General features: G+C 41.4%; 1 protein-coding gene across 6 annotated transcripts in view; it reads left to right on the forward strand.

Annotated features, from left to right (window-relative positions):
* Positions 1 to 15,034, forward strand: part of st3gal4 (ST3 beta-galactoside alpha-2,3-sialyltransferase 4) — a 34,379-nt gene extending 19,345 nt beyond the window's left edge. For 4 of the 6 annotated variants that reach the window (XM_088620136.1, XM_088620139.1, XM_088620138.1 and 1 more), the window contains 8 exons: positions 75 to 152; positions 2,807 to 2,904; positions 3,974 to 4,037; positions 4,465 to 4,560; positions 6,319 to 6,508; positions 7,340 to 7,483; positions 11,221 to 11,373; positions 12,256 to 15,034. In XM_088620136.1, the coding sequence (XP_088476262.1) occupies positions 75 to 152; positions 2,807 to 2,904; positions 3,974 to 4,037; positions 4,465 to 4,560; positions 6,319 to 6,508; positions 7,340 to 7,483; positions 11,221 to 11,373; positions 12,256 to 12,345 (913 nt within the window). In that variant the 3' untranslated portion in view covers positions 12,346 to 15,034. The remainder of the gene's footprint in view (positions 1 to 74; positions 153 to 2,806; positions 2,905 to 3,973; positions 4,038 to 4,464; positions 4,561 to 6,318; positions 6,509 to 7,339; positions 7,484 to 11,220; positions 11,374 to 12,255) is intronic. The other 2 variants (XM_088620137.1, XM_088620135.1) reach the window with 1 other exon arrangement.

Here is a 15,034-nt window from a genome sequence, read left to right on the forward strand (position 1 = left end):
TAGAATTTGCTGGCAGTCTCTTGTCTTTTCAACATGTATGGTTATCATTGCTCTTTTCTCTGTTATGGTTGAAGCAGCAAAGCTACCATCCCCAGCAGACCACTGTGTGAAAGTTGGTACACGTCAAAGAAGTACGAGAGTCTGGGATTAAAGTAAGTAATTTACCTTAAACCCAATTTAAAGGAGTGAATGACTTGAAGAATTTTTTGGTAGACATTTTTAAATTTAATATCTGTTTGTACTGTATTACCATTGCATTCTGTCTCAAGCCCTTAAGATCTGTGGATGCATAGACCCCTAGAAAGAACAAACGATGAAATATCTTGCATAGATAAAAGTCTAAAACTATTCTGTCTAAATCTCACATATTGTATGGGTGCCAGATAAGTACATTTTTCATTTTATTTAAATTTTGTACACACAAAACATATATGTATAAATATGTATATATTGATACAGTTGCGCAGACAAATAGCATCATACCATGCAAATGACCACACAGCAGCTTCCATACAGAAAGTGCATTTTCCCCATCCTAGTAAATCAAGAAGACATATTTAATAATTTCTTTAAATTTGTTTTTAGAAAAGTGTTCATCAAGTGTCCCCAAAGATGAGTCCAGCAGGGATATTTGAAGCACACTGAGATCTTTCCGATATTGATTATAATGATTGATTATTAAGAAATGCATTTGGTTGTGCAAATGTGTAATATATGGGATCCTGTGGGAGACTGTACAATGTTGCAACAGGGAGAGGGAAGGGAATGAACTAGGGCAAAGGGCAGTTCAATACTGGTGCTGGTGTGTCGGTGGATTTTCAGGTCTGAAGCACTGGAAGTTTCTGTTACACTCGTCCAGTTAAACCGGTAACCAGCAGCCTTTGCTCGTTTAAGAGCGTAGTTGAAATAAAACAGTACAGCACACTGGCCCTCAGGCATCTGAACCAGCAGATTATATAAGCATTCTGCCAGCCGGAGATCTTGTGTTCATCTAAGAGTTTGTCAGCCTTTCCTGCAAACGCGTCTTGTCAGCGAGATGAAGGAAATATTTTTGTAGTCTTTTACTAACACTGCAAATGTGGCAAGTGAAAGTCTTTGTATGGGAACTTAAACCCGAAAGCCCTTCTGTGCCAGTAGGTTCCACTACATACACAGCAATTGGAAAAATTGCAAGAAAGGGCAGATTGTGGAATTTCCTGGAGTGGAAATTAGTCAGGATATCCGAGGGAACTCCCCTCTGTGAGCAGTGTCTTCGGATTTTTAATGACCTGGAGTGCTGTTTTTGTTTGCGTTCTGAGTTTCTTAATTGATGGATTAACTGGAGAGATTGAGCAAGCCTCTTTCTAAGATTCAGCAAATCCTAGAACAGCTAACTGCACCTGGGGAGGCAACGTAGCTCAGCTATTAGCATTGCTACTTGACAGTGCTGGGTCACTGGGTTTGATTCTGGGCCTGGGGTGCTGTCTGCGTGGAGTTTTTAATCCCTTTAGTCTCTGTGTTTGTGTGGCTTTTGTCCAGGTATTCCTGTTTCTCCTCTCAGTCCAAAAACATCCTGGTAGGTTCATTGCCTGCTGGGGAAAATGGGCCCTGCTCTGAGCGCGTGCTGGTATCCGTTTGTGCTCCGAGATGAACTGGCATCCTGTCCAAGGTGTATCCCTCCTTCCACCCATTGCTTGCTGGGACAGGCTGCAGTTCGACTGGGACACTGAATTGGAAATAGCACTTAGACAATGGAGGAGTAACTGTACCTTCAATGAAATGCTCTTTTTTTCCCAATGACCAGATACAAAACGTCTTGGAAGATGTCTGTACTGTACAATACCATTTAATAACTAAATACAGTCCTTGAAATCTTTAGTTTAAAGAAAACCTAAGGACTTCAGACGTTTTGGACTTAGTTTCCTGTTGTGCAACATACTATCCTCCTGGGAGGAAACCTGTGACCTGTACTGCAAGAAATGAAACTTGAGACAAACTCAAATCACATTGGGGAAAGAGCTCTTGGGAAATGTAGACACATTTCAATTAAGCAAAGACAACACTTTTATCCATCCTTTTCCTAAGCCAGACTGCAACCTTTAAGTTTTAGTACTACACAGATCATTATGTCAATATTCTGGAATTATGTAGTATTAGTGCAATTCTATTAGTATACTAATGTCAGTAGTGTATATTTGTCCATGGGTTGTGGTTTGCGGAAGGTACAGTATGTTTATTTTTAAATGGGTCCAGGAACTGTGCTGCGGTGTAACTTTTTATTGTTTTAGGGATAGGGGGGAAGTTCTGTTTAAGTTGTTTTCATAGAGAACAGGTGCCAGACTGTGTATTTCAGATCGAAGTCTTTTTTTTTTTTACAGATCATTTGAATCATTTCATGGGTCTGTCTTTGGGGTGTCCTTTGAGTTGTTTGAATTTGGCTGGTCGCTCATGTTCCTTGTATTCAAAGACACGACCGTTTCTCCTTATTAGGCTAAATGGTTGTTTCACACCTTTTGCTTCCTTTCTGTCGTAAAAAAGGCAAACAAAACACACTTCGATTTGTTCAGGTGGTGGTAGTAGATTTTTTTAAAAATCGGCCATACACTGATTTTTGGTTCCTACAATGCGGCTGGCTCGTGGGAATGTTTTTTTTTAAATGTTACTATAAACGTGGCAGAAGCCCGAGACCTTCTCATCTGACAGCGCATGTACTGTAAGTGAGGGCTTTTGAGAACTTCCAGCTCCAGCATTAGATAAAACACGTGGTGACAGGATTACTGGAAGGATCTGCATTTATTTTTCTTGTATCTCCACATGTGTCCTGCAGCATCACCAGGAAAAACAAATTGTTCCTGAATCTGGAAGATTTCTTCTGGAAAAATGTTTCGGCAAGTCTGCCATTACCTTATGGCATTAAAGGGAGTGGTAAGTTTCAATGTTTTTAGGGCTTCTCACTAATGCATGACCATATCTAGGCACTGGGAACAAGTCCTTCTGATGGCTGTGAGCCCTTGAAAAGTGAAGTGGTCTGTGCTCAGTCCACTGTTTCTGGGGATTGCATTAACATTTGTGCGGCTCCTGTTTATTTCTGTACACACACAACCTTCAACGAATCCCCTTTGTGTGTTTCCTGCTGCTCTGTTCTCTGGGCTTGGACCTTCCTCTTCCTTTGCTGTCGGTCTCAACATCCTGGTGCTCCCATGTCTCCTGTAGGAGCACAAGCGTGTTCATTCCCAAGGATTTAAAGGAAGCCGCTCTATGGGGCGTCCCTGACAAAGGCTCCTCACTGGTTTCTCCCCTTCCTTGGGTCGAATTGGTCTGATCTCTTAAAGACTGGATGGCTCTATTTACGCTGCAAACTCAGCTGTAAAACCGCAAACTCAGTTTCTTCCTCTGCAGTGTCGTCGCATTGTGTCACGTCACGTGTCATGGTGCTCATCATTTCTCTCATCGGCAAAATTAAAATGGCATTTTAAATTAAGAATGTTTGTTGTGAATGAAACCATCAGCCAAATGAAGCAGCGACAGATTCAAGTTTTTGTTCACGTATACGGCTGGGCGTTTTATTGACCCAGTCGGAGTGAAATATTCCGCCCCAGGGTATAACAGTGCATTCTCAGCTGAGATTTGAACCCACAACCTTTGGCCTTCAAGCCCACAGCCCCAGCCGCTGCTCCACACTCTTAAGTTGGAATGCCTTATCCCATGGCTACTCATCCTGTGCCCCCCCCCCCCCCGTCTTCTTAATTGCATTGTTTTGCTACAGTGAACTCCTAAATTATATAATTGATGATTAGAGGGAACCCATGCTTTAAAGAACTGCAGTAAGTAAACTTGGCAGACATCGGCTTCTAGGTCTACTGCAGCATGCAAATAAACGTTAGTGGACACTTACAGTAAGTAGCCTTGAATTTTTCACAGCACAGCTATGGGATTTTACATTGATATTCATATCCATTGATAGAACAGTAAAATATTCTTTTTTTTCCCCCAGAACTGCTCCTTCTGAAGGTTTTAGCTGTCATAGCCAGTTATGAAATGCCACAAAGTATTGAAAGGTAAGTGAAATGAAGAGATTTGCGTTAAGTTAGTTTGTGGAAACGTCGCAAGAACTTCTTGGTACAGTTATTAATTAACCAGTCTTGTGTATACAGTGGGTTTCCAATGTGTAATGTCACATCCTGAAAGAAAATGTGTTTGTCAACAGAGACTAAAAGGCAGCATTAGTGTTTCACAATGACAGTTAAGACGAGGTTTGAAGGGGAAATGTCAGACTGGGACAGAAAAAGTGAAGACTGAAAAGGGGTGTGTGTGTGGGGGGGGGGAGGGCCATTAATTAAAACCGCTGAAATTCAGAAACACAAGGGGCGAAAAGATTAATATGGGCTTGTAGGAAAAAATCAATAAATAGAGGAGAGGTGTTGGGTCTTATCTGGAACACAATCCGAACATCCTGAAGAAGCTGTTTTGTTGGTGTCTCCTCAGCTTGGACTGCAGAAGGTGCGTTGTTGTTGGAAATGGGTTCTCGATAAAAAACACCTCTCTAGGAGGGACCATCAACAAGTACGATGTCGTAATCAGGTAAGAATTACCTGTGCTTCTTTTTCCTTGTGCCCGCTTGTAATTATGCCAAGCCAACAAACCTCCTTATCAGCCCGTCAACCTGTTCCCAGCAGGCCTTAAAGAATTTCCCCTCAGTACGTTTTTCTTTTTCTTCTCCTCTCGAGACCTTCTGCCATTGGGTTAGGGTTCATTTAAAGTTTGCTCTTGACAGACTTTGGTGGATATGGTGTGAATAGCTACAGAGTAGACTCGCCACTCCTTGCCAAATGCACAAAATCATATTGGAAATATGGTCAAAGGTATTTGAATAATACCGTTTGAAAACCACGAAACTTCAGATAGCAAAACTAACCAAACTACTGTTTTGTCATTTCTTAAGTGTGAGTGTACTGTATGTATCAAACACCCCTGATGACCTCTTATGCACCTTGTGCACAGATACTTATTGAAGCCCTGCAAAATACCTTATATTTAGTTTGTAGTAGTTCAGGTCGGGGGAGCTGCGTCAGCATGCGTAGGCTGCAAAGGAACAAATAATAGGTTTACTCCATGCTGAAAAAAAGAAGAAAGAGATCACAACGTTTCGGCCGTGGAGCCTTCTTCAGGTGTGAGGGAGACAAATTAACCTATTACTTGTTCCTTATTTTTAGTTTGTTTTATTGGTTTGTTGAGAATGTTCACTGCAAGGTAAGAAAGCATGTTACAGCTAATGCTGTACCGTACGTGCCAGCACCAAAACCACCCGCATACTCTCCTTCTAGTAAGAATTCAGCACAAAAATGAATTGTTCAAAATCATTTAGCAAGGGATCTTAAATTTGAGAGAAGTCAGGTGGCCCTTATTTGCATGTTGAGAAGCTGAACTATAGTAGGTCACATTGTTTTTTATTTAAGTCAAAGGTTCCATTAAGGTTTTCATTAGAATTCGATTTCCTTGTTGGCTAAAGCTCAGCAGTACATTATATTGTATTTGTTTAAACAGCAGACAGTACATTTAACCTTACTCTGTAATCATTCTCATCCCTCTAAGTGAAATTTGCATTTGCCATATTATAATGTGCAAAGCAGTATTTGCCTCAGCAGCTTGGTGTCGGTATGACTACTTGTTTTTGTAAAAACCTTTTGGCCGGTGAGCGTTGCCCCTGTCCTGTTATTTACAGTAATTTCCTCATTCACTTCACAGCTATAAAAGTACTGCATCATTCATGTGTACTTTCCTTCCTTAAACCTCATGACTGTTGTGGGTTTTCTGTCATCAATGAATCATTTGATTGGGGCTGCCTGCAAAAGGGGATATTTTTCTCCTGAAAAATATTGGTCTCCTGGCTTAACTCCTTGTTTAGGTACCAGTAGTTGCCTTTTGGGCCAATTATTTGTACTTCAATTCAGGGCCAAGTGGATTAGTTCCTTATCTTGATTCTGCTTTTTTTTTGGTCTGTTGATGGTGTTAGTTACACTGTCACTTAAAACTCAATTCCTTGGCGACAGGTTTAACGTAACTGGATACGCAACAAAAGGTACAAAGCCCATATTCTTGGATATACCGAAGCCTTGCATTAAAACTTAATTGTGGAGTTCGAGTGTTGTTGTTGTTTGTTTTTTTTGCCGTTTGCTTGGGAAAAGTAAACGTCACAGAACTGAAGAACTGCTACGTTACCTGTCTTGACGTTTATTCAGGTGCATAAAAACTTTTAATATTAAAAATCAGTGTAAAGAAGCCAGGTTTCAACCATAGTGCTGTGCCTGTGAAGTTAAATTCTGCTTTCTGCTTGTCCAGAGTAAACGACGCCCCGGTGAGGGGCTATGAGGCAGATGTGGGCAACAAGACCACCATGAGATTCTTCTACCCAGAGTCGGCCTCGGTGAACCCCTACATTCATAATGACCCTGACACTGTTATGGTCTTAGTGCCTTTCAAGCAGCAGGATCTGCGCTGGATGAAGGAGATCCTGTACGATGAGAAGAGGGTGAGTATCCTTTGCTTATGTAAATGTGAAGAGACAGCGAGTCTCCTTCACAGTATTGTGTAATTCCAGCCTTCACTCTGTCTATATCGGAACAGATTCTAGTCACATCTGCACTCCTCACTCTATATTGCGACACATGTCCTTTTTACTCAACCATTCTCTAAAGTAACACATCCCAGAGTCCTTGATTAGAAAGTGAACAGAGAAGATTCAGAGCAGACTCAAATGACAGTAAATAGATCCCTTTATTGTTTATTCCATCAAAGGAACAACGTTTCTAAGCACCATGATATTGTTAGGATTCATTTTTCTCTTTATATTTATATTATGTTTTTTAAAATCCATTGTGATGAAAGAAAGACAAAAAAGTACTTTATTTAGTTATGGGCAACCCAGGTATACAAACCACACAAATCTCAGACCTTCCTCTTGGCTGCTGGTCATTTATGCTTGAAGCCATGGCTTTCTCCCATTTCTCAATAGAAAGTTAATAACAAAATAACATAAAATCATAAAGCCACACTCTGTAACAGCTGAAGGGATCGTTGACACTGTTTTTGTTTTAAAGGACAAAACAAAGGGATTTCCAAGGAAACTAATTCTGGCACCAAGTTTGTAGAGAATACGAGTTCCTGACAACATGTGGAGTGATTGATCCTGGGTCTTGAGCACCCACAGAGAAAAGGGAATATGTAAACGCTCAATTTGTCCTCAGAACTCCATCAGTTAGCACAGGCAGGCTCATAAACCAGATTTGGTTGAAGGATCATGCTGCTTTCCCTCAGTGTCAAGAATCAAGATCCCTAATCAACCCCTCCTCTTCCTTGTAAGGTAAGAAAGGGATTCTGGAAGCCCCCTCCTCAGATCTGGCAGGCCAAAACCAGCCAGATCCGCATCCTGGACCCTTTCTTCCTGCACGAAACAGAAACCAGGCTGCTTAACCTCACGGTGAACGTCAACCCAAAGAGCCGCGAGGTGAGTGAACGAGACCAGCACAGCAGAACATACTGCACCCGCAGGACCACCGACTGGGTCTGCAGGCATAGTGTACTGAAGGAGAGAGAACCATTGGGCTCTTTGGATATTACACTACCATTTCAGTTTTCTACAGCACTATTGCGATGCATTCTACAATCTCATTGGTAAAAATACACCGGATACATTGGCTTATGTTATAAAAGGCGGCTGTCAAGAATCAAGACGTTCGAGGCTCCTGATGTAGATTAGGAAGGGAGTTCCTCAGGCAAGCTGAGCTGAGCAGCCAAAGGCTTCAGCCACATCTGACCTAGAGAGAATGTCTTGATTCAAAGAAACCTCAGATCTGGAATTTGTGATCCTAAATAATGATTAGGAACATGGAAAAAATCCAGTTGTTTTTAAAAACAAAGAACTTCCAAAGTCAATTTCGGACAGAGACCCCTTTGTAGCTACTTTGAAATTGTTTTGAAAAGTTGCTGGCAACAGGTGAAGGGTCCTGAACACTGGAGTAATATTTCCACAGAGCTTTATCCGGAGTATTCTGTGTAAGTTGTCATTTTAGAGACTGTTAGCTATATTTTACAGTTTGCATTTGTCTGGAATGGGGTCAGTTTGCCCACCTAAGCATAAGGATACTTGTCACAACTTAGTAGGACATAGCTTTGAGATGCACAAGAGTTGCATTATGCTTTATGTTTAACAGCAAGTTGTAGTATTGAAGGATGCAGGAGAGTCTTCTTGCAGGCACAGCTGCACCATTAGCTTTTATTGAAGCAAGATGCTGTCGAGTTTCTGTTGAGCTGTAAGCAAGCCCTTTACTTGGCAGTTTTTCACTGTAATGAATCTGGCTATCAGCAGGCTCAGATTTAGCCTTGCCTAAAGGTACAGTCTGTGTTAATTTAGATAAGGGTTTTACGTTTCTGGTGCTGCTCATCATAACTCTCTTTTACTGTCTTTTGCTGTGCTGCTTGATTTTTATTTTAGTAATGGGAATGCAGATATGAATTACTCCATATAAAAAGACAGAGCCTTTGTTCTTTTGCAGTTAATTCCTATCTTATCTCTGTTCTATTTCTCTCTTCAAATATCTTTTTTTTCTCTTTTGTTACGCATGCAAAAGTGAGCCTTTGCATACTAGAAGACCAAAGCAAGTCCCCTTGCACATGTGATGCCACCCGAGATGTTGATTGTGTGGCTGATAATTTCACCCTAAGCTTTGTCCCAGGGGGACAGAGTTTAATGCCACCTAAGATATGCATTGCAAGGGCCCAACTTCTCCTCAATCTATGTCCAAGGGAGAGGTAATGTAAGGCTAGAGAATGGAATGGTGAGAGGTGGACCTTCTCATGGAGAAGCTTGTGTCTTTAAGGGCCTGTAGCTGTCTCCAGTCAGTGACTTGGAGAGTGACAGGTGTGAGCAGCCCTGCAGTGGCAGGGCCTGCCTTCCTGCAGAGAGAGAGAGACAGAAGAGAGCTGACAGGACAGAGAGTGCTTCTTCCATAGCTGTGAGCCAGCAGGCTTGCTTTCTGTATGTAGCCGGTTATTCAGTAAGGCTGGCAGCTACAGGTGCAGTGTAATCTGGGAAGCTAGCAAGCAAAATGGACTGAAGTCATCTTGGAGGGATAGTGAGATAGAGATCTAGGAACTCTTTTTGGAAAGTGCACAGGAGTTCAGTATATCAGCTAATGAGCATTTCCAAGAGTCTTTTCTAGAACCCAATGTAGATCTAGGATCCTACCACAAAACTTTAAAAGAAGTTCTGGAGACGTGTCAAAGGAACAGGACTCTGAAAGCTGTGGTTTGCTGAGATGTTTGCTGAGATGTGCGTCATGCCCATATGAGTTCCACTCACACTTTGTGAATAAAGTTTAAGTGAGTGAAGTCCAGGAAGCAGAGGTGCAGCCAGGAAGATCATCGCTCTACTTGAAGTACAGAGTGATTTGAGGGTCTGTTAACTGCTGACCTCTAATAGTGTTACAGAAGATGGGTGTGCTAGTAGCCCTGAGATGAGTGAAAAATTTGCCTGGCAGTCTGTGGTGGGCGTGCTGACAGTGTGGATCAACGGCCCTAAGAGCGAGCCACCCCCATGCAGCATCACAAAGTGCACTACACTCTCACATTGATCTTCCAAATATAGCAACCCAATGAGTGGCAAAAGGGATCTGAAGTGTGAACAGATCTACAAAATTCATATACCAACTAGGAGATCTGCTGTATAGCTTACAGATCAGCACCTCAGGGTACCCGTGTTCAGCTAGTAAAAAGAATAAAATCAACATTTTAACAGTTTTGTCTCACTCAGTAACAACAAATAATTAAACAAATTACGTAATTGGCGTGCTGCTAAAATAATTCCTTTGGTCTCAGTAGAAAATCAGGAGTGGGGCCCAGCCACGCGCTGTGCCAATCCTGATCTGGCGTTCCTATGCCATTATGCAGTGATTGTCAAGCGCAGCTTGTTTATTTAAAAAAGTCCAGTTGTAAAGTCTTGAACGTTTAAACAGTGGTCACACTAACATCTCGCCCAAGGAGCAGTGGCCACCTGCTTTGTTGTGTTGGCAGCCCTTTACCACGGCCCTCTGTGCCAGCTTGGCAGCGCTCAGCTAGCTTAGATAATGTCTGCTCCGAGCAGAGTGACCCGCCTGCTGAAGAAACGCACGGAGCAAAGCAAGCTGAGGTTGGGAGGGGGAACAGCGTTGTGCTTTTTTTTGTTCCACTTTCTAAATTAAAAGCTGGTTTGATGCCTGTGAAGGCCCACAGTATCCCCTTCCCCTCCCTGTGCTCACACCTGTATCTGTCCTTAAATCCGTGTGAAGCAGTTGCACATGGATTTAGTATATCAGCTAATGAGCATTTCCGAGAGCCTTTTCAGCCATTGCTGTTACACATACTGTAGAGGAAGCAGAACATTCTTCTTCTGGGGCTTCTGGGACCCTTAATGTGCAAAAATTGGAAACCAGTTCTTTTATAGAAAACCTGGGAGTGTCTCGACAGGAAATATTACTTAGCGGTTCTTTTTTAGAACCATCCAGCCCTGCCAGCACCGTGGGCTGACGTAGCACACTGTTTTTAAACCACCTACTGTAGCTCCCGCCTGGTATTGCACTCGGGTGGTTAAACACAGATTGTTTTTGCTCGTGATTAGTGCCATTTGCCAGTAGTTTTCATCCCTACATTACCCAAAAGGTACAGTGAATTCGTAGTGTTTCGTCAGTACTTGCCATATGGTCAAGGTTGTTTTTTGTATGAATTGTTTGTTTAGTAAAACCTGACTGGAACACAACAGTATGTTCAAATAGCTGGGAAATAGCCTGAATCAAGAGGAATGAAGGTAAAGAGTAGGTTGCCAAGTATAGCACTGCTGCTCTGTCTGACTTTTTCATTTAGTGTATCATATGGAAATTATTTTTCCGTGCTCTTATGCAGCCAGTAAGCCTTGCCTTCTTCAAAGAAAAGAACTTGAAGGGAACAAAAAAAGCTACTAATGAGTTTTTTTCGTCACATCTTGTGAGAAGGCAGCTCAGTACATATCTTTTCAGTTAGATAAAACGTGCTTTACAAGGACAGAGGTTTGTCTCGATTTTATCGTCAAGATTCTTTGGAAGCCATGTAACTTTTTCCAGTCTCTGAAATGACCCTGAATGTAGACTCTGAAATGTGCAGTCCCTGCCCCCTTGTGTTAGAATATATCATGACATTTTAAAAACGCCTGTCTCTGTCTCTCTCTTTCTACAGAAATTAACCCAACCTACCACAGGGATTTTAGCCATTTATGTGGCCCTTAATTACTGCGATGTAGTTCATGTCGCGGGGTTTGGATATCCTAAGGTTTCAGAGCAGAAGCATCCTATCCATTACTATGGATATGACACTATGAAGTCTATGAAGGTGAGTGAGAGCTACTTAAGCTTATCGAAGCTGGTTGACTACAGCTGACCAAAACATGTTTGTTTTTAATCATAGTTGTAATCACTTAAGAGTGGGGTTTCTTAGCTGTTAACCCAAGATTTTAATTGTCAGACTTAAAGCAAGTAAATAACACAGGTCATTAATGAAGACCTAAAGGATACTGTATATGCACTGATTTATTTGTGTTTATTAATCTGTTAGTACAAGCTATTGTTTTAAACGTATGACAAACATATTCCTGATAACTGCATAAATTGCACAAAACAGTGGGTATTTCTGAATGTTGTCAGTCCATTTTTTCCATTAGGATTCATTAGTGTGTAGAACCTCAGTTCCTTTCTTGCTCTGAAGCTCCAGAGAACGTCAAATGTTGCCAGTAGCTAGATAGTGCCCATTGTCTCTAAATTCTTTATATTGTTAGCCTTAACAATATAACACAAACGCAGCCGTGCCCAACTGCATAGCGTTCGAAAATAAAATCCTTCATATTGTCATATAAAAAGAGCTGTCTTCCCTGTTTTTAACAATGTCTTATCACTAAGGTTGAATGCTCTGAACCGAAATGACTACTGACCAGGTGACCATGCTGCAAACTCCATCTCCCTGCTGTTTCTGCCAGCTGGCTTATAACTGCAGTGGTGACGCCAAAGCTTGTGTGTCTGCTGGCAGGGCAAAGCCCTGAAACACAGCTGGGTGTGTGGAGGGGAGAAGGAGCTCAGGGGGTTTGGCACTGACCGGGAAGCTACATGCTACTGGAGGTGTCCGGACTGGGGTGAGCGAATATGGCTGACTGAACTGAACTTTTTTTTTTCCCTTTTTTTTTCTTCTTCCTCGGACGGCTGTTTTCCTCTGTGGCCGCAGAATTCCTACCACGATCTCACGCGTGAAGCGAAAGCTCTGAAGAAGCTCGAGGACTTGGGGGTGATCTCGTACCTACACCCGCACTCCTGACAGGGGCAGGGAGCCCGGCTCGCTCAGAGCGCTGTCTTTTCTTCTACAGGACCTGTGCGGCATTTTATATGGAAGCTGGCTGACCCTGTGGTTTTTCATCACTGGGTATTTTCTTTTATAAATTAAGGAGGGTTTGTAACAAATCTCCCCTAGAAATTTTAAGTTTTCTTTAATTTCTGTTAACGTCCCTGGTTACCTTGGAATTGTTATTTTCAATGTGCTGGCTATGTTGTATAAATCATGTTTTTTATGCTTGCTTCTTTTTGCGGGGCTTGGCAGATATCTGTGGTGAAACAAAATTCCAATGACTACCCAAACGTCCATGAATACCTTTCTTCCTGGAAAGGATCGGGCTATGATGGGTTAGCTTGAATATGAGCTGTTTTGATGATCCAAAGCTGGAATAGTACAGACTCGACTCGACTCTAAGTGTTTTGGAGCCGATCCCTATAGGCCCAGAAGGCATGTTACAAAAGTGTATAGTAAGAGATGACAGCTCTGCTAACTTTCACATGAAGGCTTTTCATCTGGGTCTTTCACATGCCGAGCCTTACTGGAATGACTCCATGTTAGTAAGGGCCCAAACATATTAAGAATGAGGACATTCGTTTTTGATTTGCCAAGTATTTGACTTGTCAATGCATTTTATATAGTATTATTAGATAATTATAGCTAATCTCCAGTAATTAAAGAGGCTGAAAGGTAGGGTAGTCTCTTGGAGTGCTCGTGTGTTTAACCATCAGAGTGCCATTATAGTAGAACCACGGGGCAGAATTTATTGATAAAATTCTTTAGCATGAATGATCAGATTTTTGTGGCATTGTGGACAAATTTATTTGAATTTCAAATCCCAATATTTGGGGAAAATTGAAATTTTGCGAGCAGATTAATTTAATTCACAACGAAAATGTTTTGAATGTGTTACTTGATTGTGCTGACACATGGGTGTGAGTCAATGCGCCCTTTGTCTGCCTTTTTTATAGTTTTTTTTTTGTGGTTCATCAAGACACCTACAACAATAGAAGTGAGAACTTATGATTGAAGTAATTCCCATTTTCTAAACATCATTCAACCACGGAGCCACTTATCTGTTGATGCAAACAAATAGAATGATTAAGAAGGTGGGGTTATTCAGATACGGTTATCACTAGATATAACCGATTTGTGTTGACAACTGTAAATAGCAGAACCCTCTAACAACCCTCATACGGTTCTGACCTGCGTCATCTATTATTTCATGTTTCTACACTATATGGGCTTAGTTCCAACTAAATCTTGGTTTTATGCAGAAATGCCAAATATGTACAAATTCTGAAGGTACTTGTTTTATTTTCAGTTCGCAAAAATTGACAAGAATAGTTCTTAGCTTCCTTGTCGAATACTTATTTTAAATTGTTGTTTTTCCTGTATAACAGCACAATTTCCAAAGAAATCAGACTGTTGGAACTGCGTATCATCTCATTGTGTGTTTTCTGTGTTCCCATAGCACTTAAAGGTGTATTTTCCTTAATGTTTAATTGCATTATATTATTCCCAACGTGGACTTGAGATGAACTGATTCACAGGTGCCAAGCGGGGTGATGTGATGCTGCAGCTGTTCATTTTTAAGATAATGTCAAATGAAAGCCAAAAGGGGGAAAATACGAGGCAGTGTGTGAGCAAAGATTGAAAGACTTACTGGCATTGGGATTTGGTTGAATTAAAATCATTGTTTGGTTTTGTTGTGGGGACATTTTGAAGGAACCTTATTTGGAAATTGTCCTCGGGGCAAGTGAAGTTGCGCAGGGAGCAGGCTTTAACCCGTTCGAGGCAGGGGTGTGTCAGGCAGGTGCTTCAGCATTTTTATGAAAAATGCCTGGGGATCTTTAATGTGCATTGTAGGGACAGGAACTCTAAATCAGCTACTCATACATAGCATAGTCCCTTGTAAAGAAAAAGAGCCTTGTTGTGGAAAGCTGTGGTCAAGAGAGAAGGACCTGTAGGCACTGATACGCCAACTCCACTTCCAACCACAGGTGAGCTTAGGGAGTGCAAGGGAGTGCAGCTGCTGGTTGGTTCGGTTTATCATAAGGAAACACATAGGGAGTTGGGGGAGTTGGGGGAGGTGGGGGGGGGACAGAAGGAGTTTGTAAGGAGGTGTTTACATGAAAAATACGATTGAGATCTGAATGTTTTGTGAATAAAGCGTAATATAAATAGTCTAATATCCGCTGAAATTCCTGGAAATGGCAGTGTTTTCCCCATACTATTCTGTTGCAAGGCAATTTTTACAATATTGCTCCCGGTTGTACATGTGGATACTTGAACACAAGTTCTCACTAGCATCTTGTGAATGTGCTGTTCTCTTGAAAGTTTTTGTTTGTATGGCAATTATTTAAAATGCTTTCTGAATGTCAAACAAATGCATCCTGTCTCGAGAACAATCAACAAGATTTGCACAGTTCAGATCGCTGCGCGGCCTGTCTCCTGCAGCAGGGGCAGCCCGTGTCTCACTTGAATCCTACCCGTCCGTCTAGTTCACAACACTTGTCATTGTTTTTAAGATTTTTAAGATTCCTAATTAAATTGTAATGTTTTATTTAAGTGAAATAGTTCACAATAAAATTTATATATTTTGTAACAAAAATAAAATGACTTTGTAAAGTTTGTTTTCAAAACGTTTTAATAAATGTTTTGGGAGTTTTCAAAA

The sequence above is a fragment of the Lepisosteus platostomus genome, chromosome 25 (genome assembly GCF_059453375.1).
Source record: "Lepisosteus platostomus isolate fLepPlt1 chromosome 25, fLepPlt1.hap1, whole genome shotgun sequence".
Classification (NCBI taxonomy): Eukaryota; Metazoa; Chordata; class Actinopteri; order Semionotiformes; family Lepisosteidae; genus Lepisosteus; species Lepisosteus platostomus.